Here is a 24,217-nt window from a genome sequence, read left to right on the forward strand (position 1 = left end):
GGGAATCTTGTGTTTTCCAAATGGTCCCCTTCTGAGCAGTATCCCTCTCTGACTGTCCTGTATGAAGTGGCGTCACTGCCCGCCCCTTTAACTCAGACACCATTACTCTATGTTCTTTTGTGGCTCTTACATTATCTGAAATGACGTATTTGTTGGTTGGCTTGTTTGTAGCTTCTCTCAAGAGAAGATAATCTCTTTGACAGTAGGTGCCTTGTCTTTCCTATACATGTTCTTAGTGCCTGGAGCTGTTCCTGATGCCTGCAGGACCTCCTTTAATGCTCAGTGCATGGGAGGGTGAAGTCTGTCTTGGGATCCTGAGACTGTTACAGCAGTGGTTCTTGAACTTTTTTGTAGAACTCCAGTATGCTTGTATATGTAATGCAGTTGTCCACCCGCGCCCCCCCAAGACAAACCATTTTCAGCTCAGTGTATAATAGATTTCTGTAATACAATGATTTTCTTGAAGTGTGGGATTATAGTCTGTGAAAAGCCTCATAAGTGGTTTTTGTAGTTCCCGTCTCCCTTTGTATCTGCAGATTCTGTATCTGTGTATTTAAATAATTGTGGAGTGAAAATATGTATTTACATACATATATAAAATGTATTTGTACTGAACATGTAAGACTTTGGTTCTTGTCATTATTCTATAAACAAAACAGTATAATACTGATTTGCAAAGCATTTACATTGTATTAAGTATTATAAGTAATCTAGGGAAGATTTAACATATACAAAAGGATGTGTATGAGTTATATGCACAAACTGTGCCATTTTATATAGGGGACTTGAGCATCTTTGGAGTTTGGTGTCTGCAGGGATCCTCCAGCCAATCTCCTGCAAATGGTGTGGGACCACTGCACTGTATTAGTTTTTTTGTTGTTTTTTTTTTAAAGCAAGTGCCAAGCTGAAGCCATCCTAGAGACTCATGCAGTGTTATGAATTCTTTTGTATGAAAATTCATCAATTGAGAACAATTGTTAAGTGTTCCATTCCTGCTCTCACTACCTTTCTCCCTGGCAATCCTCATACCTTTTTGCCTCTAAGAAAATATTCCTGGATCCTTTAACCATTTCTGTTGACAATCCTGGTGGTTCTCCTATGAACACTATGCAATTTCTCTACCTCTGTCTCAAAGAGTGGTTCTGGCCAGCAGAGGTTCTCAGCCTGGCCAATTTTCCTGATTCACATGGGAGCTTTTAAATACTTCATCTGCTGAGCTCCTACTATGCTCTGCTACAGGAGGTTTGGGGCAAGTCCTAGAAGTCTGTACACTTTAGAAGTTCCCTAGGAGACTGTTAAAGAATTACTGCTATTGATTCTTTGCTCTTAGATGACTACAGTGACTGAGAAGTCCTTTTGGTAATTTCTTTTTCTATTAATACCCTGGAATAGAATTTAGAGAGTGTGATTAAAGAAATTTATTTAAACTATTTTAGATGAAGCTTTTTATTTTTTTAACCTGGAGTGTAGGCATGGTTCATCATGTTGATATAAAATGGTATAGTCATGTATGGTAGAGTGCATGTATTTACTTGCACATGGGATGGAGGGTAAGAGCTACCACGGGTTTTGTTCCTGAATCCCAATGGAGAAATTATAGTCTGGGCTCAGGAAACCAAGATAGAATCCCAACATAAGATCTGGACAAACACAGGGGCTGGAGTGCATATCGGTTTTCCGGCCACTGTAATGAATTATCTCAGACAGAGTATCATGGAACAACACTTTTATTTTCTGATAGTTCCCTGAGTCTGAAATCTGACACGGTGTCACTGGGCTAAAACCAAGGTGATGGCAGAGCAGTTCCTCTGGAGGCTCTAGGGGAGAATCTGTTTCATTGCTTTTGCCAGTTTCTGGGGCTGCCCTCTAGAGGCTCATGGCTTCTGCCTCCACCTGAGAGTCAGCAGCGCTGGATCTCTGGGACCCGCCTACTGTTTTTACAAATCTGCCTCTGGCCACATCCAGGAAAGGGTCTCACCTTGAAGAACCCATGTGGCTACATGGGACCATCTAAAAATCCAGGCCGGACTTCCTTCATCAAAGTCCTTTATTTAATCGCATCTGTGAAGTCCCTTTTGCTAAGCAAAGTAACTTACCGGCAGGTTCCAGGAATGAGAATGTGAAAGTCTTTGACTTGGAAGTGCAAGGTTAATTTTAGATGCTGGCTTTGGGTCTCTGGCATAGCCCTTCCTTGTCTGGGCTGGAATAGGCAGGTGTGGGTCTGGATAATGAAGGCCTGAGGTACCTGCATCTGGGCCTGGTCCTGATCATCCTTGGGCAGCAGATTTGCTCCCCATAGCCATTCTCTCCTTTACTCTTCCTTTAGTGTCATTTGCAATTACATTGTTACCACTGCCTTTCTAGAGCCTTCCATGCTGGAGAGAAGATGAAGTTTTGGTTAGTAGCCTGCTAAGTTACATACTCTTAACTAACTTTACCTTTATTTTGCATTATTTCTTTTTCTATGAAAATATTTTGAAACTTATACAATTAAAAATACTTCATCAAGTGGGCACACCTCTCAACATTATTGTGATACATCTCATTATTTTTATTACTCAAGCCAGAAGTTAGAGTGTCATTCTAGGATCTAAGAATAGAACAGACTAATTAGTACTGTGGAGTTCTAGCTACAGCTTGTTGGTACCTGCCAGGAACCACTTAGGTGCTTGATCTCACTAGCTCCCTGCAGACACAATAGCTGTAGAATTGTCACCCACTTTTCATAGGAGAACTGCACTTTGGTGATATTAAGCAGCTTGCTCAAGCTTACACAGAATGAAGACTTAAACCCTAGTTTGCCTCCAAGTCTCACATCCTTCCTGAAGGGAGATCCAGTTGTTAACAATGAATCAGATGGTGCAATGGCACCGGTGCACGTTCTCCTCCACATTACAGAAAGGTATTTTGAAGCAGAAGTTGATTAGCTGAAAGAATTCAAACTACTTTTTCTAACCATGGGTGAACCTGGACCTTCGGTGCAAATTGGTCCTTCCCCAGGTTCAGGAAGGCTCTTTGTGTTTCAGCCACACACAGCACCTTGACCTGTATGAGCAGAGAGTTCAAGTGTGAGGATGGTGAGGCCTGCATTGTACTCTCGGAGCGCTGTGACGGCTTCCTGGACTGCTCCGATGAGAGTGACGAGGTGGCCTGCAGTGGTGAGTACCTTGCACACTGTGGGTGCTTCTAGCTTGGAGCTTCTAGAACTTTCCCTAAGTCTGAAAATGAGGGTTGGGGCACAGCTCAGTGGTGGAGCACTTGCCTAGCATATGCAAGGCCTAGAATTCCATCCCCAACACAGCAAAACACAAAACAGAATCTGGAACTGAAATGGATTTGGGTCCCGCTTCGTGGCACCAAGTGAGCTGAGGCCTGGCCCATCTCTGATATAACTTCCCTCTACCTCCTACCTTTTGGTGAAGGGGCTGGTCTTGGATTTATCTACAACAGACTTCTTGCCTTTTGCTGATATGCCATTGCTTTCTCAGAGCCTCAAATTGCTGATGGGGTTAACTCAGTCCTCCCTGGAGAGTATTTAGTGGTACATCCTGCTATGGCATTGTCCATGAACTTGCAATGTTCTCTTTTAGAATCAAGTTTAAATTGCCTTGGGCAGGAAGGAGGTGAAATGCCAGGAACAATAACATGATTGGAAATGTGGGAACCCTAGGGAAGGTTGTAGAGGGAGGCGTGAGCTATATTTTCTGGAATTTCTTTTCAGTTAGTGATTGTGATCTCCTGACAATTTAGAATGCAGCAGCCCTGCTTAAAAGCCGGGGTTCTTTGAAATTTGAGAATTTATAAGAATATAACTTTACTCCTTATCTCTTCAGATGAGTTAACTGTATACAAAGTACAGAATCTTCAGTGGACAGCTGACTTCTCTGGGGATGTAACTTTGACCTGGATGCGGCCCAAAAAAATGCCATCTGCTTCTTGTGTATATACTGTCTACTACAGGTGGGTCCCATTTCTGCCAGGGTCCTTGTTGCCACTGGGTGATCCGTAAATTCTCTTGTGATAATCATTCTGGGGCTCTTGATTAGCCATCCATGCCACTTGGCTGAGACACTATCTTTGTTCTTTTGGCCAGGGTGGTTGGAGAGAGCATATGGAAGACTCTGGAGACTCACAGCAACAAAACGAACACTGTGTTGAAAGTCTTGAAACCTGACACCACATATCAAGTTAAAGTACAGGTTCAATGTCTGAGCAAGGCGCACAACACCAATGATTTTGTGACCCTGCGGACTCCAGAAGGGTGTAAGTTATAATCTTATTTTTGTGGCAATTACAAGACCTCATGTGGGATGTTGAACAGGTTTTCCCATGGATGCTCAGAAATGCGGAGACATACTTACCTGTGCCTTATCTGTGCAGAAGTCTTGTGGCTAAGTTCTGTGGTCTTGCCTGAGCTGTTTAACATTTATTCTTAGCATGGCAGAGGATGCTCTTGCACCCTAAGATAGGGTTCTCTCCACCATTGCCCTTTTGTGTCTCTTGTCATTTCCCTTGCTTAGACCTCATCGTCATTGAAATACGAGGCATGTCAGTAGTTTTGTGACTAAGCTTTAAAGAAATTTGCCAAAATCATGTTTCTAAGAGAGCTCCCTGCTTTCTCCTTTCAGAGTAGCGCACTTGGTGATGATCTGCTTGTTCTCTTCATTTTCCCTGTTGCCTGAAGTATCTTGAATACATATCACTCATTAAGGAGTGTGTTGTAGTGGTGACCATATTCATTTGGATGTAGAATTTCTGTGATGTTAGAATTAGTCTTATTCCTTGACAGTCATGCCCATGGGTCTGTTCTGTGGTATGAGAGGCTGAGGCAGCAGGGGCTGTCATTGACAATTAAGATCACAGCATTGAAGTCTAGGGCAGTGGTGACTCGGCCTGCCAAGTGATCCCATCCTGCAGCCCTGTGGATTGTGACCGTCGGACTTGACTGAGCCCTGATCTGATGTGTGGACAGCATACCTTGCATTCTGGAAGAATAGGAAATTTATCTTGTCAAAGTAGAGAAAATAAGCTTACAGACTTCGTAGTGGGTAGGTCTCAGTACCTAGATTCCTTCTTTTTCTAGAAGGAAAAAGATTCCTTCTTTTTCCTTTTTTTGTATTTCTGGGACATAATGTGTTTTTTTTTAATTAGAGTATTATAGTTATATATAATATTGAGGTTCATTTTGACATATAAGCATATAATACAATTTTCTCCCATTCAGTATTAAGTGCTTCCTTTTTCCCTCCCTTCTCCCACTCACTTTCCTTTCCTCTATTCTACTGGTCTTTTTTCTATTTATAGTGTCTTTCTTTCTTTCTTTTTTAACTACCAATCTGTATTCCCTCTTATTTTTGTTTTAAGCTCAGGAAAAATCTTCCAGCTGACCACTATGTGATTCGGAAGTTAACTCTCTTTTAAAATATAATTTGTACAAGATTAATTGTCCATATTTGTGGGGTATACATTTCAATACATGTATATAATATGTAATGATATTATATGATAGGTGATGGTAGCTTATCCGTTACCTCAGACATTTGTCATTTTTTTATGTTGGGAACATTCAGTCTCCTTCTACTACTCAGTTAGTTGTTGTTATCCATAGTTACCCTGCTGTTCTGTCCTTCTGTCCAGCTGCACTGTGTATCTGTTCACCGCTTTTCATCTTTCCCTCACCCTCCATCCTCCTCAGCCTCTGGTTGCCACTAGGAGATGAAGTTTTTAGTTTTTCAGTTTCTGTATGTAAGCGAGAGCATGCAGTATTTGTCTTGCTGTGCCTGGCTTATTTCACTTAACATAATGTCCTCCAGGCTCATTCATGTTGTTATTTCAGAATTTCATTCTTGTGGTTTAATGATTCCATTGTGTATGCGTGTGTGTGCGTGTGTGTGCACAAGCCATGTTTTCTTTATCCAGTCATCTCTCACCTGGCTTCTGGGTTGTTTTCATATCTTGGCTGTTGTGAATAGCATGCAGTGAACCCGGGAGTGTGGGAACCTCTTTGACATATTGATTCCCTCCTGTTCTTTGGTTTATCCTCAGGAATGGGCTTATTGGATCTTGGGGTAGTTCTGTTGGTAATTTTTTGAGAAATTTCTATGCTGTTTGCCATAATGACTGCACTGATTTGTTGTATTCCCCCCAGCAGCGTAGAATTACCCTTTCTCTATATCTTTGCCAGCATTTTAAATTTTTTGTCTTTTTTGATAATGGCCGTTCTAATTGGGGTAACATGATACGTCTTTGTGATTTTGATTATCATTTCCTTGATGATTAGAGATATTTAGCTTTTTTTTTTTTTAATTTACTTGTTGGCCATTTGAATATGTTCTTTTTTTTTTTTTAAAGAGAGTGAGAGAGAGAGAATTGAATATGTTCTTTTGAGAAATGTCTAATTGACCATTTTTTATCAGTTTTTTTTTTTGCACTTGGATTGTTGAAGTCCTTGTGTATTCTGACTATTAATTCCCTTGTTGGATGAATAGGGTGTCCCATCTAATAATTATTTTATTTATCGCGTAGAAGATTTTTATCGTTACTTTTTTTTTTTGACAAATGAGACATGTAACCTACTAAATTTTTGCTTTTGTGGCAGTGTTTTTTTGGGTCATATTATTAAAACGGAGTCTTTGCCCAGACCATTGTGATAAAGTATTTCCCCTGTGTTTTCTTTTAGTTTCATAGTTTGGGGAATCTTCCATTTAAGTCTTGGATCTGTTTCAGTCTAAAAAAAAAAAATTTGAAAGAAATCCAGTTTCATTTTTCTGCACATGAATATTTAGTTTTCCCAGCACCATTTATTGAAGAAACTATCCTTTCTTCATTGTATGTTCTTGGGGCCTTTGTCAAACATCAGTTGGTGTAAATATGTGGACTCACTCCTGGATTCTATGTTCTGTTGGTCTGTGTGTCTCTCTTTATGCTTTATGCTGGTGCCTTACTCTTTTGATTTCTACAGCTTTGTGATGCATTCAGCTTTGTGGGGTTTTTGTTTGTTTGTTTGTTTATTTGTTTTTGGTGTATGTGTGTGTGTACATTTGGCCACTTAGGATCTTCTATGACTTCATACAAATTTTAGAAGGATTTTTTTTCTTTTAATATGAAGAACATTGTTGGTATTCTGATAGGGATTGCACTGAATCTGTAGATTGCTTTAGGTAGTATGTTCATTTTAGCAATATTAATTCTACCAGTTCGTGAATGTCTCTGTATGTGTGTGTGTGTGTGTGTGTGCACACGCATGCATGTGTGTCCTCTTCCGTTTCTTTCATCAGTATTTTATAGCTTTCATTGTAGAGCTCTTTCACCTCACCTTCTTAGTTAAATTTATTTCTTATATTTTATCTATTAATTTTTGGTTGCTATTGTAAATGAGATTGATTTCTTAATTTCTTTTCAAGCAAGTTTATTGGTGGTTTGAAGAAATGCTACCAGTTTTGTATGTTAATCTTGTATCCTGCAACTTTACTGAATTCATTTAGCACTTGCAGTAGTTTTTTGCACCCTCCAGAGACTCTTGTGATCTGGGTACGAGATCATGTCTTCTGCACACAGGGATAGCTTAACTTGCAAGTTGCCTCTTTTTATAGTGCCAGATGCCCCTCGAAATCTCCAGCTGTCACTCCACAGGGAAGCAGAAGGTGTGATTGTTGGCCACTGGACTCCTCCCATCCACACCCACGGTCTCATTCGTGAGTACATTGTAAGTACCTTCCAGGAGAGGATATGTTAGAGATTTCTGTGTTGATTTGCCATAATTTTGTGGATAATGACCCACCTGTCAGAACATCTGGTACCCCACTTTCCCCTTTCCTGACCTGCCACTTTATAAGATAACAGGGTGTTCTAGACCTCTGGTTATTTTTAATCATTTTTTCCTTCTCATTTTAGGTAGAATACAGCAGAAGTGGTTCTAAGATGTGGGCCTCCCAGAGAGCTGCTAGTAACTCTACAGAAATAAAGAACTTATTGGTCAACGTTCTATACACCGTCAGAGTGAGTATTCATAGCTGTCCTGGCCCTCTGGTCAGTCTTGGAAACTAGAGACATGTCTCCATTTCATGAGCACTCCGTGCTTACTTTTAAGAGTGCTTATTGTTAGTCCATAAAATACCCAGCTCCTGTCCTGAGGAGGGAAGCAGACTTCCCACAGATAATCAAGCACTTAGGCAACGCGGCTTTCCCAGCTTGTAACCAGATTTTCTGCTAGCTTTCCAGCACCTATAACTTTTGCACATACCCTTTTCTGCTTATCTTTAGCCCCAGGGTGAGGCAGAGCTATGATGAATGGCATTTATAAACTGATTTTGTGAGGTTCTTATGACATGTAATGTTACCTTTAACAGAAAAGAGATAGATTTTTGTGTAAAGCATGTTTGAGACCATTACATGCACAACCTCCAAAAACCTCCTTCTACTAAGTTCCCCAGTACCCCTTTTATATATGTGTGCATTTAGAACTTGGATACCCATACATATATACCTGCCCTTTAGAAAAACCTTGACATGTGTCTATTAAGAGCAATTTTATAAGCTTGGGACTATCATGATTTACTTTGCCCAGGCTCCTTCCCTTTGTTTCTTCCCCCTCTCATTTCAATTGCTGGGACCCCTGAACCTCACAGGTCACTCTCTATATAATTTTTTCCACCCTCATTGCCAAAATTTCACCCCTTTAGCTCATTTAGAATTCTTGCCATATGGTGTTATTGCCTTTATTTCATACTAATTCACACTCTAATTTGAAAAGGTGGCTGCGGTGACTAGTCGTGGAATAGGAAACTGGAGCGATTCTAAATCCATTACCACCATAAAAGGAAAAGGTAAATGATTCTACCAGCATTTGCAGATTTAGAGAAGATAGGAGCCCTTTGGAAATGACCTTCAGTATGACTGGAAAGGAGCAGCGTAGATTAGAAAACTTCACACAGCTTCTTTCTCCCCAGCACATGCACAATTCTGGGTATCTCCATGTGCTTTAGATAGCAGAAGTCTTTTTACGTAACTATTGAGTGTATTTCTCCTCCTAGAATTGAAGGGATTTCCAAAGCCAGCAGGCCCATCCTTTTCTGAACATGTACAATAGCTAAATAGAAGGAGTCCTCCTCCTCACTAAAGATGGAGATGGTTCTGTACATGTTCGTTTGTGGTGTCTTAAAGAAAGGTCCACGCTGGGGTTTGCGACTTCTCCCACTCACACCGACAAACTGTCAATGGTGGTTTCTAGCATTAGGGCTGACCTTGGGTATTCTGAGTGTGCACTCTTTTGTGTACATCAGCTCACCTAGTTGATCCTTTAGAACAGCTACCAGATTAGGTAAAAAGTGGAAAGAAGATGTCACTTCCCGCAGGCCACACAATCAGTGAGTGACATGCTTGGGACTGGAACCTGACATGCCTGACTCTGAAGCCTGTGCGCTTTCTTAACCATCTTGCTACACGCTACCCTCTGGGCTGAGCCACGTGTGACCCACTGGGCTTCTCTGCTTGCTGGGGTGGCTGGCTTGTCATTTTGCATGTGTGCCTCATGAGGACTGAGTTCTGGTCTGTTTTCTCCACTCTATCATTAGTATCTAGTGGGAACCAAAGAAAACAGTTGGTGTGTAAGTGAACTGAAGCAGCTGAGGGTTCTGGTACATGTTGGGAGATGGACAGTAGCTCATCTTTCTGAATGGTTTTTCTCAGCCATGGCACCAAGGACTTTCATTTTTGGACTTGGAAATATAAAAATCACATGAACTCTGTGGTGTGGAACATGATTGGGGGATTTTGCTTTACCCAGAGCCTGTGAGACAAAAGCTCTGAGACATCAAGAGTCACTCTGATCCCTTCTAAAATCTGCAACGTGGAGGTCAGGGCACAAGGCAGCCAGACTTAGCACTGCCAGTCAATGGGCAGAATGCTTGCAGGTGTTGAAGAAAGCATGCTGCTGGATTCACCATCCCTTTAGTTTTTAGGGTTATTCTTTCTCTCCAAAAAATCTGGTTCAAAACATTCTGGCCATCTATACCTAATAGAAGGGATTTTTGTGAAGCGAGAGTCTTCCTTGAGCTTTGTAGGCACAAGTCTTACCTGCATTTGAAAATCTGAGGGGGTGGTTGCTTTTCTTAAGCTTCTTCTCTCTGATTTTGATGAGTTTCAGCTCCTCACGTGGGTTTTGGTTAGAGTATGTACAGAGACAACTGTGCTGTGTCAACAAGTATTGTGAGATATCTGTGACCTGGGATCATAACATAAGAAGACAAAGGCCAAAGGCAGCTATGGTATCAGCCAGAAGTGCAGGTTCATTAGCGAATGTGGTGGATTGGTAATAATAGCCATGGAGGATCCACCTGTTAATGAGCTCTTCTGGTATAGTAAGCACCATGCTTCTTGTTTCCTTGAGTTCATAGAGATAAGTAGTTTTATCCTTATTTTGTAGCTGAGGAAACTGGACTTTGAAGAAAATTGTGACATATCCCTGGTCACCATGATTTTAATTTGGGTTGGCTTTAACACAACATCCTTGCTGTTGGACTCTGATTTGGATTCCTGAAACTTTTCACACCCTTTCTTCTGGTTATTGTGTTTTCCTCAAGCCCAGTTTCATGATCTGTTTATCATTTGGAGGGACTCCTCCAGATTTTGACACATCTCTTTTGCCACCAGATATTACCCAGTACTTTGAGTCTCTCTTGCCTTTCCTGTATAAGGGGCATATGTGCTGAGAATCTCATAAACACATTTATTTAAATGATGTCTTCTGGTCACATGTATCCAGTGGGACCATCTTGAATTACGCTGGTCTCAGCAGTGACAGGTTTCTTGTGGGCAGACCTTCCAATGATTGCACCATGCTGATCAGTTGACCTAAGGGTGGTCTTTTCTTTGGACTGCTCTCTCCTTGCCCACCTCAGCTCTCAGCTTGAGCTCTGGTCTTTTGGATAGTGCCGGTTGTTTATTGGCTCTTTCATCTTCCATAAATGAAACTATTGGAAAGGGATCATGAGTTAAGTGGTGTGCACTATACATACATAGAAATGTGTATCTTTAGGCTCAAAGGAGATAAGTCACTTGCCCCAGATTACCCAGCTGTTAAATATCAGCAAACAGAACTTTGAACTCAAGTTTGCCAACTCCAGAAGCCACATTCTTATTTTGCAGCACATCTGTTTATCACTTCTGATTTATCTCATTGTCATCTTTCAAAAAGGGGTTGAGGCTGCTGGGACTTTGTCAGTGCCAGTAAAGGTGGTGCTCACAGTGATCTCTTCACCTTAAGAACCAGGTCGAAGCCAGGCTGCTTGGGACGGTTACATAATGGAACTTTTCTGCTTGACCTAATTTCTCGACCGAGCCAAGATTGCTGTGTATAACCAGGCAATGGTGGGCCCAACCTCAGCTTCAGGGTAACAGTGGTAAAGAGATAGTAAAGACAGCTGAAGAAGTGCCCTTTCTTCCCCAACTGAAAGATCGCTTTGTCTGTTGAGTTGAAAACTGAATTCTGCCTTCCTCCCTTTTCATTGTGTGGTTTCTCTTTGAATTCCCTTTTGTTTTCAGTGATTCCACCACCAGATATCCACATTGACAGCTATGGTGAGAATTCTCTAAGCTTTACCCTGACCATGGATGGTGACGTCAAGGTAATGTGGAAAGTTCAAACCGTCAGTTGGGTGGGGCTTTACTTTGTATGGGAACCAAGGTGATGTAGCACATTAAGATTAAGAAGAATGAATGACTTGATCTGGTGAAGCTAAAGTACCTGAACTAGGTTGGTTCTTTCCCCCATGAAGAACAACTTGAGTCTCCACATGTAATTATTCTGCCTCAGCCTGGTGCCTTTTTTTTTTTCTTTAACCATATAATTAAATGGTTCACAGCCACAGTGCAAATAAAGAGTTGGTGTTAATAGAATATGTATGCCCTGTAATTTTCAGCTTTATTGGATTTCCTGGTACTAAGTGCCAATACAGAGGTTCCCACAGTGGAAGAGCTGCTTTCTTGTGAGCGTCAGATACCTTGGAAACACGTCCACCTTAGGTCCCCACATAGTCACTTGGTTCCCTCCTCCTCCTGCACCAGCAGGCCATCTGCTTGGCCCCTCTGCACAGCCAGCTCCACCATGGTTGTATGTCCTCCTGCTCTCTCAAGTTGAACCCACTTTCCAGAATGCTCTTTTTGTCTGCTCCTCTTTGCAGGCTGTTTGTCCCATCCATGAAGTTGTGGTGGGACAAACAGCCTTCAGAGTCGTTGTGCCATCTACCTAACTGCAATTTAGTGTCACACCCTTGACTTCCAGAGAGAGTTGGTACAAGAGATGGGTGGCCTTAATGTCTTGCTCCTTATTTATAGTCTTTGGTCTTGAAAATGCTTTTATTTTGTTGATTGTCCCATATTTAAAGATCTATAGATCACAACCTTCTCTGAGCTCTGGACTTAGAAGAAGTATTTTTTCTTCATGTGTGGATGTGTTTACTCCCGAGGGGAAGTAAGAGCTCACCAGCCAGCTTTGTATTGAACTGTTGGCCTTGACTGCAAAGATAGCCCTAGCTGAGTTTTACCCTTAATTATCTTGGCCTAATTATCTTTGCATTTTTTCCCTTTTTCCATCTTTATTAATTGGTTCTTGTCTTTCTATTCTGTATTCATTTTATGTTTGTTAAATACATTTTGTATTATAAATGATCTCACATTTGTTTTTAGAAGTAGATGGAGGATGGCTAAATACTAATGGTAGCACAAATAGAACTTGTTTAAAAAGAAACCACCCATCCATTGAAAAAAATGAGACATCTAAAGAAGCCTGCTTTTTGTAGTTGGTGAATTCCCTGGCTGTTCGCTGATTTGTTATGTGTCTCCCATATCTTGGCAGGTGAATGGCTATGTGGTGAACCTTTTCTGGACATTTGACGCCCACAAACAAGAGAAGAAAACCTTGAACTTCCGAGGGAGCATTCTGTCTCATAAAGGTAACACCTTATATCTCGTGGTACGTGAGAAGTGAAGGTTGCACCGACACTTTCCTGGCAGCAGAGCATGTGTGGGGTGCTGGGTAGAGTTCTTCTCTGGAGGTGGTTTTGCATGGCCAGGTCCTTGTCCACTGAGGGTACTGTAAAAGTGCTCCTGACTCTAGTTAGAAGGCTTCACTCACTGGTAGCTCAATCCTCCTCCTAACCTATTGGCCTTAAGTGGAAGTTGCAGGCTCCAGAGGAGAATAACTAGAAAGAGACCAGATTAACTGTCGGCACATGATTTTTGTGCTTCATCAGAACAGATTCCTAGATTTAGTTGTCTGTCTCTTTCTAGCCTAGTTCAGTCCCCTTCTAATAAGAGGTAGCATGAGACTTGGGACATGATTGGCATTCAGAAAATACTTGTTGACTGAATGAGTGGTCAGACAAACCAAGGCAGGAACTGGTCCAGTCCTTCTTGCATCTGTGCAAAGAGCATGCTTTGACTAAAATTTTTGTATCTGAAAATGGGTTAATGGATGAGTTTTATTTCTAAGACAAAAAGTCGAGTACTGAGAGCTGTCTGTGAGTGTTGAGAACGACACGGGAGCGTCCCCTGTCCCTCTGCTTCTAGCTTGTTTGAAAAGTACTTTCAGTCAGTTTTATTCAATTCTTGTTTTTGTCTTATAAGACGGAAACTATAAGTTTTCTGTAATTATCCCTTTTTTTTTCTTATTTGAAACTGAATATCTACTAGATTAAATAATTTGTATAAGGAGTCCATGCAAGGGGGAAAAATGACATTTAGCCCCTACTGTGTGCAAGCTTTTACCAAGGTGTCCCGTGTGTTACTGGGGCTATCATCTCACATAACCCACATAATAATTCTGTGAGGGGTGCGCATCTTATGGAGGCAAAACACAGGTTCAGGGAATGAGCGGTACTCTCACAAGACAGCAGAGCCAGGATTGGAACCCATATCTTTCCAGTTCCAAAGCCTGTGACCCGTTGCCTCAGTGTTACACCAATATAATCAGCAAAGTTAGGCATAATCTTGGTAGCTGTTGCCTGAAATCTATGAAGAGGCAGCTCAATGCAGGGCCTCACGCCAGGCACTTTACACATCTTTTCTCTTAATCCCCGCAACAGCCAGCTGCTATTCAAGTACTATTATTTTTCCTCCATCTTACAAACAGGGAAACAAACCAGAGGGATTTAAATACTTTACCAAGGATGTTTTAGTCACTGCTGTGACTAAAATATCTGACCAGACCATTTTAAAGGAGGAAAAGTTTATTTGAGGGCTCACAGTTTCAGAAGTCTCCATCCATAGAAGCCTGGCTCCATTCCTCAGGGCTCCAGGCAGGAACAACATGGAGGAAGCAGCTCACACGGTGATCAAGAAGCAGAGAGAGAGACTCCACTTGTCAGAAACAAGTATATATCCCACAGTCACACCCCAGTTCCCACCTCCTCCAGCCACACCCTACCCCTTCAGTTACCACTCAGTTAATCCCTGTCAGGGGATTAATTTATAGATTGGGTTAATGCTCTCAACAACCTAATCGTTTCTCCTCTGAACCTTCTTGCATTGTCTCACACGTGAGCTTTTGGGGACACCTCACATCCAAACCATAACAGAGGTATAGCCACAAGGGGTAAAGTCAAGCCTTGAACCCTCGTCCTTCTGATTCCAAAGGTTATCCTGTTAACGTGTTCTCCCTTTGTTCACTCTTAATTTAGTTTAGGGAATACATGTTTATTACAGAAAATGTTAGAAGGCATAAAATGTGTAATGGAATTTTCTTTAATTTCACTTTATATTTCAGATATTTCCACTTTTTTTCTTACACATTGATCTCTCTATCTTTACAAAATCAGAATAATACTATATATAGTTTATCCTTCTCTTTTCATGTAACATAAGGATTTTCCAGTGTCAATAAATATTCTTTGGAACAAATTTTAGAGGTTGCATAGTAGTTTGTGGGACACACATGATTTAGTTCTTGCTCTGTGGCCAGTCAGGTCAAGCAGTTTATTCTACTGCAACAGACATTGAGGTGATCTCCTCATTTGCAGATGTTTAAGTCCCTCTCTGATTTTATGGCATAATTGATTGGAAGGACATGATTTCTCAAGACTCCTCTAATACAGGGCCAATGGCTATCCAGGAGTGTTTTACCTATTTTATCCCGAGATGGTCAGCTGTAAGAGAAATTTCCCAGTGCCCCTGAGGTTGTATTACATATACTGCTCATCTGTAAATAAGTGTTAAATAAACTTGTAAATTAACAAAGTCCTACATGTGGAACTGACTAAATTGAGAGATTATTTTTTTAAATAGCACGTGTATATTGACACAAATTCTGGATTAACACCCTACCTCTCTTCTGACATCTCCTTGTTTTCACAGTTGGTAATCTGACAGCTCATACATCCTACGAGATTTCTGCTTGGGCCAAGACTGACTTAGGAGACAGTCCTCTGGCGTTTGAGCATGTTGTAACCAAAGGGGTTCGTCCACCTGCTCCGAGCCTCAAAGCCAAGGCCATCAACCAGACTGCAGTGGAATGCTCTTGGACTGGCCCCAGGAATGTGGTAAGTGGCCAGAGTGACCATCACAGCTTGAGTGTGGACCCTCCCTTGATATAAGGCCACAGGACAGACCCAGGGCTCCTCTCTGCTGCGGTTCTTCCTTTCCTACCCCACACAAGCCATCCTCTTGGTTAGCTCTGGAGGCACCTGCCATCCCAGCCCCAGTATCCCTTACCATGCTGTGTCCTGGCTTCTAAGAAATAGTACCACATGTTGTTTGTTACTGGTAGACCTCATGCAGGTAGAGGGTGGCATATTCCTGTGCTTGGGGACTCAACTTGGGTCATGGACTTCATGAGAAGTTTTATTTAAGGCCTCTGCTCTTTTATATGACCCAGAAGGTGATGCCGAGGCAGCCCTGAGCCCTCTTGGGGATTCCCTTTTACCTCAAAGTAGATTCTACTTGCAAAGGGACCTTTTTCTCTATTGAGAAACCCAGCTAGAGGAGGGGTCATCTGTCACACCCAGCTATCTTCCCAGAGTAGGGCATAATGTAGAAATGCTGGAACATCACTTAATCTTAGGGTCGCTGATTACGTGTGACCTTGGAGAAGCAGCCGTGCTGTGCTGGTCCTGGCTCGTGCTCTGGTCACATGCATTGTTACTTTCATAGGTGAGAGATCAGAGGAGCTGCCTGTGGGAACCTTCACTTCCGGCTCTTTCTTCGGTTCACTTAGCACTCTGCTCTGGCAGCCCTTGGTTTTCCTCTTCACCTCAAGAACTGCCATCGCCACTGTCCATGTGGGGAACCTTCTTATTCCTCGGCTCTTGTATTCCATGAACCCTTTCCATAGGCCCCGTCACAGTGAGGCATTGTCCTAAGCTCTGAGCCTCCACACTGACTGCAGAATCCCATCTGAGCTTTGTGGCTCCCTCGTTTCTCCATTCCTGTTCCATTTGCTTTGCTTTCTGACTCCTTTTCCCCACTCCCCACCTACGCCCAGTTAATCACTCCTGGGGCCTCCTTTCCTTTCACTACCCTTGTTCTCCCCTCTCCAGTTCTTCTGATGCTGAGCAGAGTTAGGGAAAATTGCGTTGTTATCTGGCCTTGGAAATACTTTGCACATCCTGATCAGTCCCCTGTCCCTTTCTGTCACTCCTCCAAACTTGTATAGTTTTCAGCCCCGTCTTCATGCTCACATGCTCTTGGAGAAAATGCTCTGATTCTCCTTACAAAGAAACTTCCTCAACTCCCATCCTCCCATTACAAGTTCACTCAGCTTTCACGCCCTGCTGCAAGCCTCATCAGATCCCCTTTCCCCACTGGAATCTCTGGGTGTTTCCTACATGTACCAGCAGGAGTAAGAATGGCTGCGTTAACGGTGGAACTGAAAGAAACCATTCTTTAAACAGTTTGTTTCCCTCTCAATTAAAACAAGTTTGGAGGTAAGCAGTCCAGGACTCCTGTTACAGCAACACAGTTGGGTCTAGGACAGGTTCCAGCCGTCTCCAGCCTGTGACATCCATCTTCAAGGTCACTGCATGGTCCAGGAGCCCTCCTAGAGCCACAGCTATTACCTATACTCCAGGCAGCAAGAAGGGCCTTACCTTCATTATAATGAGCCCTCCCAGACCTTCCCACGGGACACTTCTAGTTACATCTCCTTGGCTGGAACCATCACGTGGCCTCCCTTAGCTCCCAGGGAGTGGGAAGTGCAGACTTTCTTTCCAAGTAGTTCTCACTAAGAACCAGGGTTCTACTAAGAAAGGAAGAACTGGCTTCTTCCGGGAGCTGGCAGTGCCTCTTCTCCTGTGTTTCTTCTACACATTTGTGAGAGTCTCATGCTCACTCTACCAACTCCATGGCTTTCCTGTCCACTCAGCACATCCATTTGGCTCTCCATGTCCCTGCTGCACAGTGCTAGCATGTACCCCCTCTTTGGTAAGCCCCCTCTTGGCTCTGGCTCATTATGCCCTCTTTTAGTGTTTTATCTGATGCTCTGAATGCACCTTGTTATATGCCTGTTTTTCTTCCGTGCCTGATTCTCCTCAAGAATGAGCTCTTTGGGGACCGAGAGTGCATGGTGTTGACCTGTGGTGGTGCACGTCAGCTCTGTAAGTGCTGTCAGCATAATGAATGTGGAAGGAAAACTTCTCTTGGAGCTCTTTAGAAGCATTTGTAGGGTCTTAAATGAGGGATTTTGAGAACATGAGGTCGCTGGCCATGTGCTGATGTTGATTCCATTCTCTGTTTTTATCAGGTTTATGGTATCTTCTATGCTACATCCTTTCTTGACCTCTATCGAAACCCGAAGAGCTTGACTACTTCACTCCATAACATGACAGTCATCGTCAGTCAGGATGAGCAGTATTTGTTTCTGGTAAGTTTCCCAAACAAGAAGCAAAAGGAGTTCCCATTTTTTACGGGATGTCCTTAAGTCCTGAGTTCCTGAGTTCAACCTGGATCTGGGGAGCTGGACATCTGGATTCCAGCATTGGTGTGCATGATAGCAGGAAAGTTCTTCTTTACAAGCATCACAAACACCCAGCTGCAGCTCCCTAAGGGAGGACTGATAACAGAGACAGATAAATCAAAACCTTTTGTCAGATTCCATTTCTTGGAATTTACCCTACATACTTTTATACATGTGCCAAGACAGATGGAAAAAGATGTTTGGTCCATTAGCACTTGTGACAGTAAAAAGACTTGAAACAACTTAAATGTACATCAAGAGAGGAATGGCTAAAAATATTATGGCTTGTCCAGGAAATGGAACACAGAGCAACAAAAGAAAGACAGCTCCAAAGGTATTGATATGGAAAAACTGCTAACCTGTGTCAAGTGTCAGAAGTGAGGGGCAAAATATGTGTACTGTTTTCTCAGTTGTGTAAGATTATTTAAGAAAGACTACATAGACACACGCATACGGATAGGCATATATTGTGAATTTATACACTCACATCTATGTCTGTGTGTGCATAGGATATTTCTGGAAGGAAGCATAAAAAAACTGAACAGTGGCAAATGATCTGGGCTAGGTTGGGAACTGCTTTATATTTTACATCTTTTTTATGAGTTGAATTTTAGTTGTGTACATCACTTTTATTGAGAGCATAGTGAAGATTGTGTGAGCTCACATGGTATCATTTTTCTGTGTGTGTACTTGGCCGTAGGTCCGGGTGGTGGTACCTTACCAAGGCCCATCCTCTGACTATGTTGTGGTGAAGATGATCCCAGACAGCAGGCTTCCACCCCGTCACCTGCATGTGGTTCATACAGGCAAAACCTCGGCTGTCATCAAATGGGAATCACCATACGACTCTCCCGACCAGGACTTGGTGAGCAGGCTAGGCATCTAGGCAGCCTGGCTTATTCTTAGCATGCCTTGGGAAGGGCTAAAGGGAGTCCAGCAATGGACCGGAAACACAGGCCTGGAGGTTGAGCTCAGCAGGACTCACCCCATTTCTGACTTGATCATATTCTTAGAGTTGCCTCTTCTTAGTTGGTGCTCCTCTGTTTTTCCTAGCTGCCATATTAACTTATCCCCTTCCTTGACCCTCTGAGACAAAGGTCATCAAACAAAGGCCCACAGACCAAATTCAGCTTATTTTTTTTTAAATAAAGCTTTATTGGAACCAAGCCACACCCATCTGTTTACATATTGTCTGTGTTTGCTCTCATGCTTCAAACAGCAGAGATAATTAGTGACCACACTGGTTCTCATCTGGCCCCCAACACCTAAAATATTTACCTATTCTGAAAGTTTGCTGACCCCTGTTTAGAGAAGGGGCCTTGATCCTAGGAAACACCTCCCAGTTCTCCTTGCTTCAGACTGCTTTTACCTTTGCCCCTCTTCATATTGGGGGTGGTCAGTTTTAATAATGCTTGATTTCTAAAACTCCTTGACTTTCAGCTTCTTCCTGATGACTGGGTTTCCTGTGCTTACTGCGTGTCCCTTTATTCCCTGCCCTCATATATAAAGAAAGCAGCCTGGGAGAGTTACATAGAGCTTTTTGTCCAGTAGAGCCAGCATTGAACACTTGTTCATTGTCTTTCCACTGACAATATCATAACTGTTGCAGTGTTGGGAGATGCAGAAGTCGAGTACTGAATTTCAGTGTTCTTACTTGTCCTAACCTAGCTCCTGATGCCACAATAAATGTGGCTTTTCCTGGTGACTTTTTCTTTTTTCCCTCAAATCTGTGTAAATTCTGAGTACATATTTGTTAAAAGGCTGGCCCTGGCTACCCCAAAGACATCAAAGAACAGAGTCAGACTTTGGGACTCAGAATATTATGGAGGGTCACAGTCACTCTGTAGTCAGCCTTCTGTACCCGTAGGTTCCATATCATGGTTCAACCAAAGGCAGATTGAAAATATTCGAAAAACAAATTGTCTACACTGAACATGTACAGGTGTTTTCTTTTGTCATTTTTCCCTAAACAATACTGTATATCAACATTTACATTGTAATAGCTATTACAACTAATCTAGTGATGACTTTGAGTATATAGGAAGACGTGTGTAGACTGTAGGCAAACATTACACCATTTTGTATAAGGGATATGGTATCCACAAGGGCCCTAGAACCAGGCCCCTAAAGATGAGGGATACCTGTACTTGGGTTACATTGTCTGCCATTGAACTATGAAGAATGAAGAATACCAAGTTTCTGATTACCACTCTGATTTTTTTTTGTCCTAGTTCTATGCAATTGCAGTTAAAGATCTGATAAGAAAGACTGATAGGAGCTACAAAGTAAAATCCCGCAACAGTACCATGGAGTACACCCTTAACAAGTTGGAACCTGGAGGGAAATACCATGTCATTGTCCAGCTGGGGAACATGAGCAAAGATTCCAGCATAAAAATCACCACAGGTAAGTAGAAGAGAGATCAGAGGCCTTCCTGCCCAGCAGAATGTCCATGGTGCTGGACCACCTGTCAGGAGCTGTCCATCAGGAATTGCCCACCGCATGCAAACACTGCTCTTCGGTGTCCACGCTGCAGCAGAATAGCAGATATGGGCTGCAGTGAGATAGCCAGGGCACAGGGGTCTGGGGAGTGGCTCTTGTTTTCCGTGTTCTCCACATTCTAAAAATCTCCTCTCTCCTAGCTTGTTTTGACATTAGTAGTGGAGAAGAGGAGGAAAGCACAAGAGAGTTAGGAAATATAACTGAATATTTACCACTCAGGCTGAACATTGCATCTGAGGACCTACCCTGATGTCACAGGGGTTCATTGATGCAGTCTGACATGGAAATGGAGGGAGACCAACACCCCGGGAAGTAAATTAGAGGGTAGTCAGTCTCATGTTCAGAAAGCAGATGATAAGCGCAGCTACTTAGACAACATCAGACAGTATCAGGAGTACTAGTAGCGGAGGCTCAGCCCCATTTGGGCTATGGTGTGAGCAGGGGCCCTGGGTCTGCTCAGCTGCCATTCAAAGGAGCTGCAGAATCCCTTTCCTGTTCCATCCCTCCCCTTCCCTTCCACCCCCTGCCCCATCTTGTTTTTGTCCATCCTTATGTCTGAGAGCTATTAAATTAGATTCTGTCCAAGCTTCTTGGCTAAAATTGTTCTATCCACAGCAAACAAGATGCCAATTGAAGGTATCTACCATGTGCTAGCTAGGCTCTATGCTAGGCAGGTATGTGTTTTTTCCTTCCTTAACCCAGGCCTCTGAGGCTAGTGTTATTTAACCTCTCTTTAACAACAGGAAAATGGAGGTTTGAATATATGTCTACTAACTGCATCCTTTCACATCTTTAATTTTCAGTTTCATTATCAGCACCTGATGCCTTAAAAATCATAACAGAAAATGACCACGTTCTTCTGTTTTGGAAAAGTCTAGCTTTAAAGGAAAAGCATTTTAATGAAAGCAGGGTAAGTTCCTCCCTTATTCACAATGACTTTGGAAATGTAATTGAAATGGTATTTTAGAGAAGAGCTCGTTAACAGCATGCTGGTGTAGAAAGTTTAAAAAAATAGGGGGGGGGGGAGGGAAGAAAGAATAGGGCATCAATGTGAACTTGAGAATTAAAGGACCATTTCTCTGGGATTGCTAATTAGCAAAATGTTTATACTGCACATTAAAGATGAGAGTCTCTACATAAGCACTTTTCAGTCTTGTACTTGTCTTCCCCAGAAGAAAGGGAAATGGGCTGGAGCCCTTGTTGTGCTTCCTGAAGCTGGGCCAGGGCTCAGCATTGGAACCAAGAGCCCACCTGCCCCAGTCACTCTGAGGCCTGGGGCTGTGGCCATGCTGCCATCATGGCACATCCTCACTTCCTTTCCAAAGGAAATAGAGGAAGTAGGAAATACTTGAATCTACTCTGTTGACTTATGAAAAACACCTTTTGCTTTGTTTTGTTTTGTCATTGGCAACCAATGCTGCATCCCCATCAGAAGTTAGGGAAAGGAGAGCAGGACCTGGGCGATTTCAACCTGGTAGTGGACAGTCTTGAGTGGATCTAGGTTGGCTTCCCTGACCACAAAGCATGAGCTCAACAGGGACTCAACACAGCTGTGGCTCCCTGGAGGAACAGTGTAGGCCAAGGGCCCAAGGGGCCTCAGCAGTCACAGTGCACTGCCACAAGCAAAGCTTAAGTCAAACTTGAAAATCCTCATCACTCTGTGAGAGTTTCCCAGCTACAACATGTAAATGGTAATGTCCTTAGATACTAAGAATGTTGTTGGATCAATTCAAAATAAATGTTCCCATTTTGAAAAAGGTATAGTTAAGGAAGTAAAAAATTCCAGCAGCAGTAAGCCAGAGGAGAAAGGTTTAACCTCACTGAGAGTCCAAACAACACGGATGAGGCACTTGTATGTTAAATCAGCAAAGACCCCGGGGGAAGAGTGTCATCAACGTGGGTGATAGTAGGAACAAAGCACTCAGAGAATATATATTGGTTCACCCTCCTGGAAGGTCCTTTGGTAATATGTATCAAAAACATTGAAAGTGTTCATGCTTCTTGATCCAGCAATTCTTCCAGGAGTTTTCTCTTAGGAAGCAATGTGCATAAAAATTTATGTGCATTATTAATAATAGAAGAAACAACTCCCAACAGAAGAGAACTATTGAAATAAAGTTCAGGTTGTTGATGTTTGTGTAATTTAAATTATTTTCTTTATGTTATTGTGTGTTTTGCAGATGTCCTAGACTGAATATATGTTAGATAGTCAATATAAATTGCTAGTTTATAGAAATAACTACAGGGATGGGATGCCAGGCAGGTGCCAAGAAGCCCAGTTTGGCCTCCATTTGCCATTAGGTGATGCTGCCTGGGGATGGCAGAAGCCCAGCTTTTAGGTTGGGGTTGCATGCAGGTCAGTGTTCCATTCCTAGAGGGAGGGTCCTGGCATCAGCATAGCTTGCCCTTTCCCCTTCTCTCTGGCTTGGAGTTAGGAGACTAGACAGGTCAATGTAATGTGAATAAGAAATCACTGATTACACAGTGGTCCCCTACGAGGATAGAGATAATGGATGGAATCATTTTTGAGGCACTGGAAATGGATGTTTGTAGCTTTGACACTGAAATCACTAGAGAAGTCCAGTAGTCAGACTGAAGCCATCCAGCATCCTGGGTCAGCACTGTCAGAGGGTGACTTCCCTCACAGGAATTCAGGCAGGAGTCTTCCGACACAGTCCAGAAGATTATCCCATCCCCTTCTCCCATGCACAGGTGCCTATGCCTTCTGAAATGTTATTATCACAGCCAAGATGGTCAGAGCTGGTGTCAGCTTAGGAAGAGCTAGAAAGAAAGGAAGCAAGCTGGCAGTGGCCTTCCTAAGTACTGCACTAAGGAGAAACGTGCTGTCCTTTCTGATTGTAAATTCCCTTGCCTATTGCTGGAGGCCACGCCGAGGGTGATCTAGTATGAGTCAAATCCCATACTACGAACTGTGGCTGAAGAGTCCAGGTTCTTTGTGGTATTGAATATTGCTTGAGACAAGTGACTGCTGATCAGAACTTTGAGTGTATATATGCTGAAATAGCTTTCCTTGGGCCACACTTTTCACTTTTAGTCTTCAGTTCCCAAGTGGGTGCCATCGCTAGTTGAAATGCTGGGATGAGAAAATTCCTGTTTTTTGAATGCAGTGTCTCCATGGTAATGTTTTTTTTTTTAAAAAAAATCTAGTGAGAAACTCAAAGTGCTTTAGCATCTATAAAAGCTTCAGTAAGGGACTCAGACATGGCTGGAACCAGTAGTAGAAGCTTTTGGTTTCCTTATTTGACTTCCTGAGCAGTCTTGTGTGTGTTTGTTTTCAGGGCTACGAGATACATATGTTTGATAGTGCCATGAATCTCACAGCTTACCTTGGGAATACTACTGACAATTTCTTTAAAATTTCCAACCTGAAGATGGGTCATAATTATACTTTCACTGTCCAAGCACGATGTCTTTTTGGCAGCCAGATCTGTGGGGAGCCTGCTGTCCTACTGTATGACGAGCTGGGGTCTGGTAAGTTGCCCTGCACCCAGTTTCTGCTGTCCCTTCTGGGGAAAGAGGAAGGATGTGGAATAGTCCAATGAACATGTGTCTATTTCTAAAGACACTTGAAATGTTCTCTTAGCTCAGAGGAAAGTCATTTAGGTCTCGATTTCATGAGGTACAGATTTAGTTAACAAATTCTGAGCCAGGCATGGAATGAAGCTGAGTTTACAAGGTGACCATATTCTGAATGCAAAGTATGAGAAAGGAGACATTTTGTTTTAAATGGAGGTGCAATGTGAGAAACAT

At 42.5% G+C, this 24,217-nt stretch overlaps 1 protein-coding gene across 1 annotated transcript in view; it reads left to right on the plus strand.

The window, feature by feature from the left end:
* Positions 1-24,217, plus strand: part of Sorl1 (sortilin related receptor 1) — a 163,049-nt gene that overhangs the window by 131,425 nt on the left and 7,407 nt on the right. Inside the window, exons 33-46 of the mRNA XM_027930487.3 lie at positions 3,027-3,158; positions 3,834-3,960; positions 4,094-4,263; positions 7,593-7,705; positions 7,894-7,998; positions 8,753-8,825; positions 11,542-11,624; positions 12,854-12,950; positions 15,349-15,533; positions 17,732-17,851; positions 18,645-18,809; positions 20,176-20,350; positions 21,250-21,356; positions 23,746-23,938. Coding sequence (XP_027786288.3) covers positions 3,027-3,158; positions 3,834-3,960; positions 4,094-4,263; positions 7,593-7,705; positions 7,894-7,998; positions 8,753-8,825; positions 11,542-11,624; positions 12,854-12,950; positions 15,349-15,533; positions 17,732-17,851; positions 18,645-18,809; positions 20,176-20,350; positions 21,250-21,356; positions 23,746-23,938 — 1,845 coding nt within the window. The remainder of the gene's footprint in view (positions 1-3,026; positions 3,159-3,833; positions 3,961-4,093; positions 4,264-7,592; positions 7,706-7,893; positions 7,999-8,752; positions 8,826-11,541; positions 11,625-12,853; positions 12,951-15,348; positions 15,534-17,731; positions 17,852-18,644; positions 18,810-20,175; positions 20,351-21,249; positions 21,357-23,745; positions 23,939-24,217) is intronic.

The sequence above is a fragment of the Marmota flaviventris genome, chromosome 9 (genome assembly GCF_047511675.1).
Source record: "Marmota flaviventris isolate mMarFla1 chromosome 9, mMarFla1.hap1, whole genome shotgun sequence".
Classification (NCBI taxonomy): domain Eukaryota; kingdom Metazoa; phylum Chordata; class Mammalia; order Rodentia; family Sciuridae; genus Marmota; species Marmota flaviventris.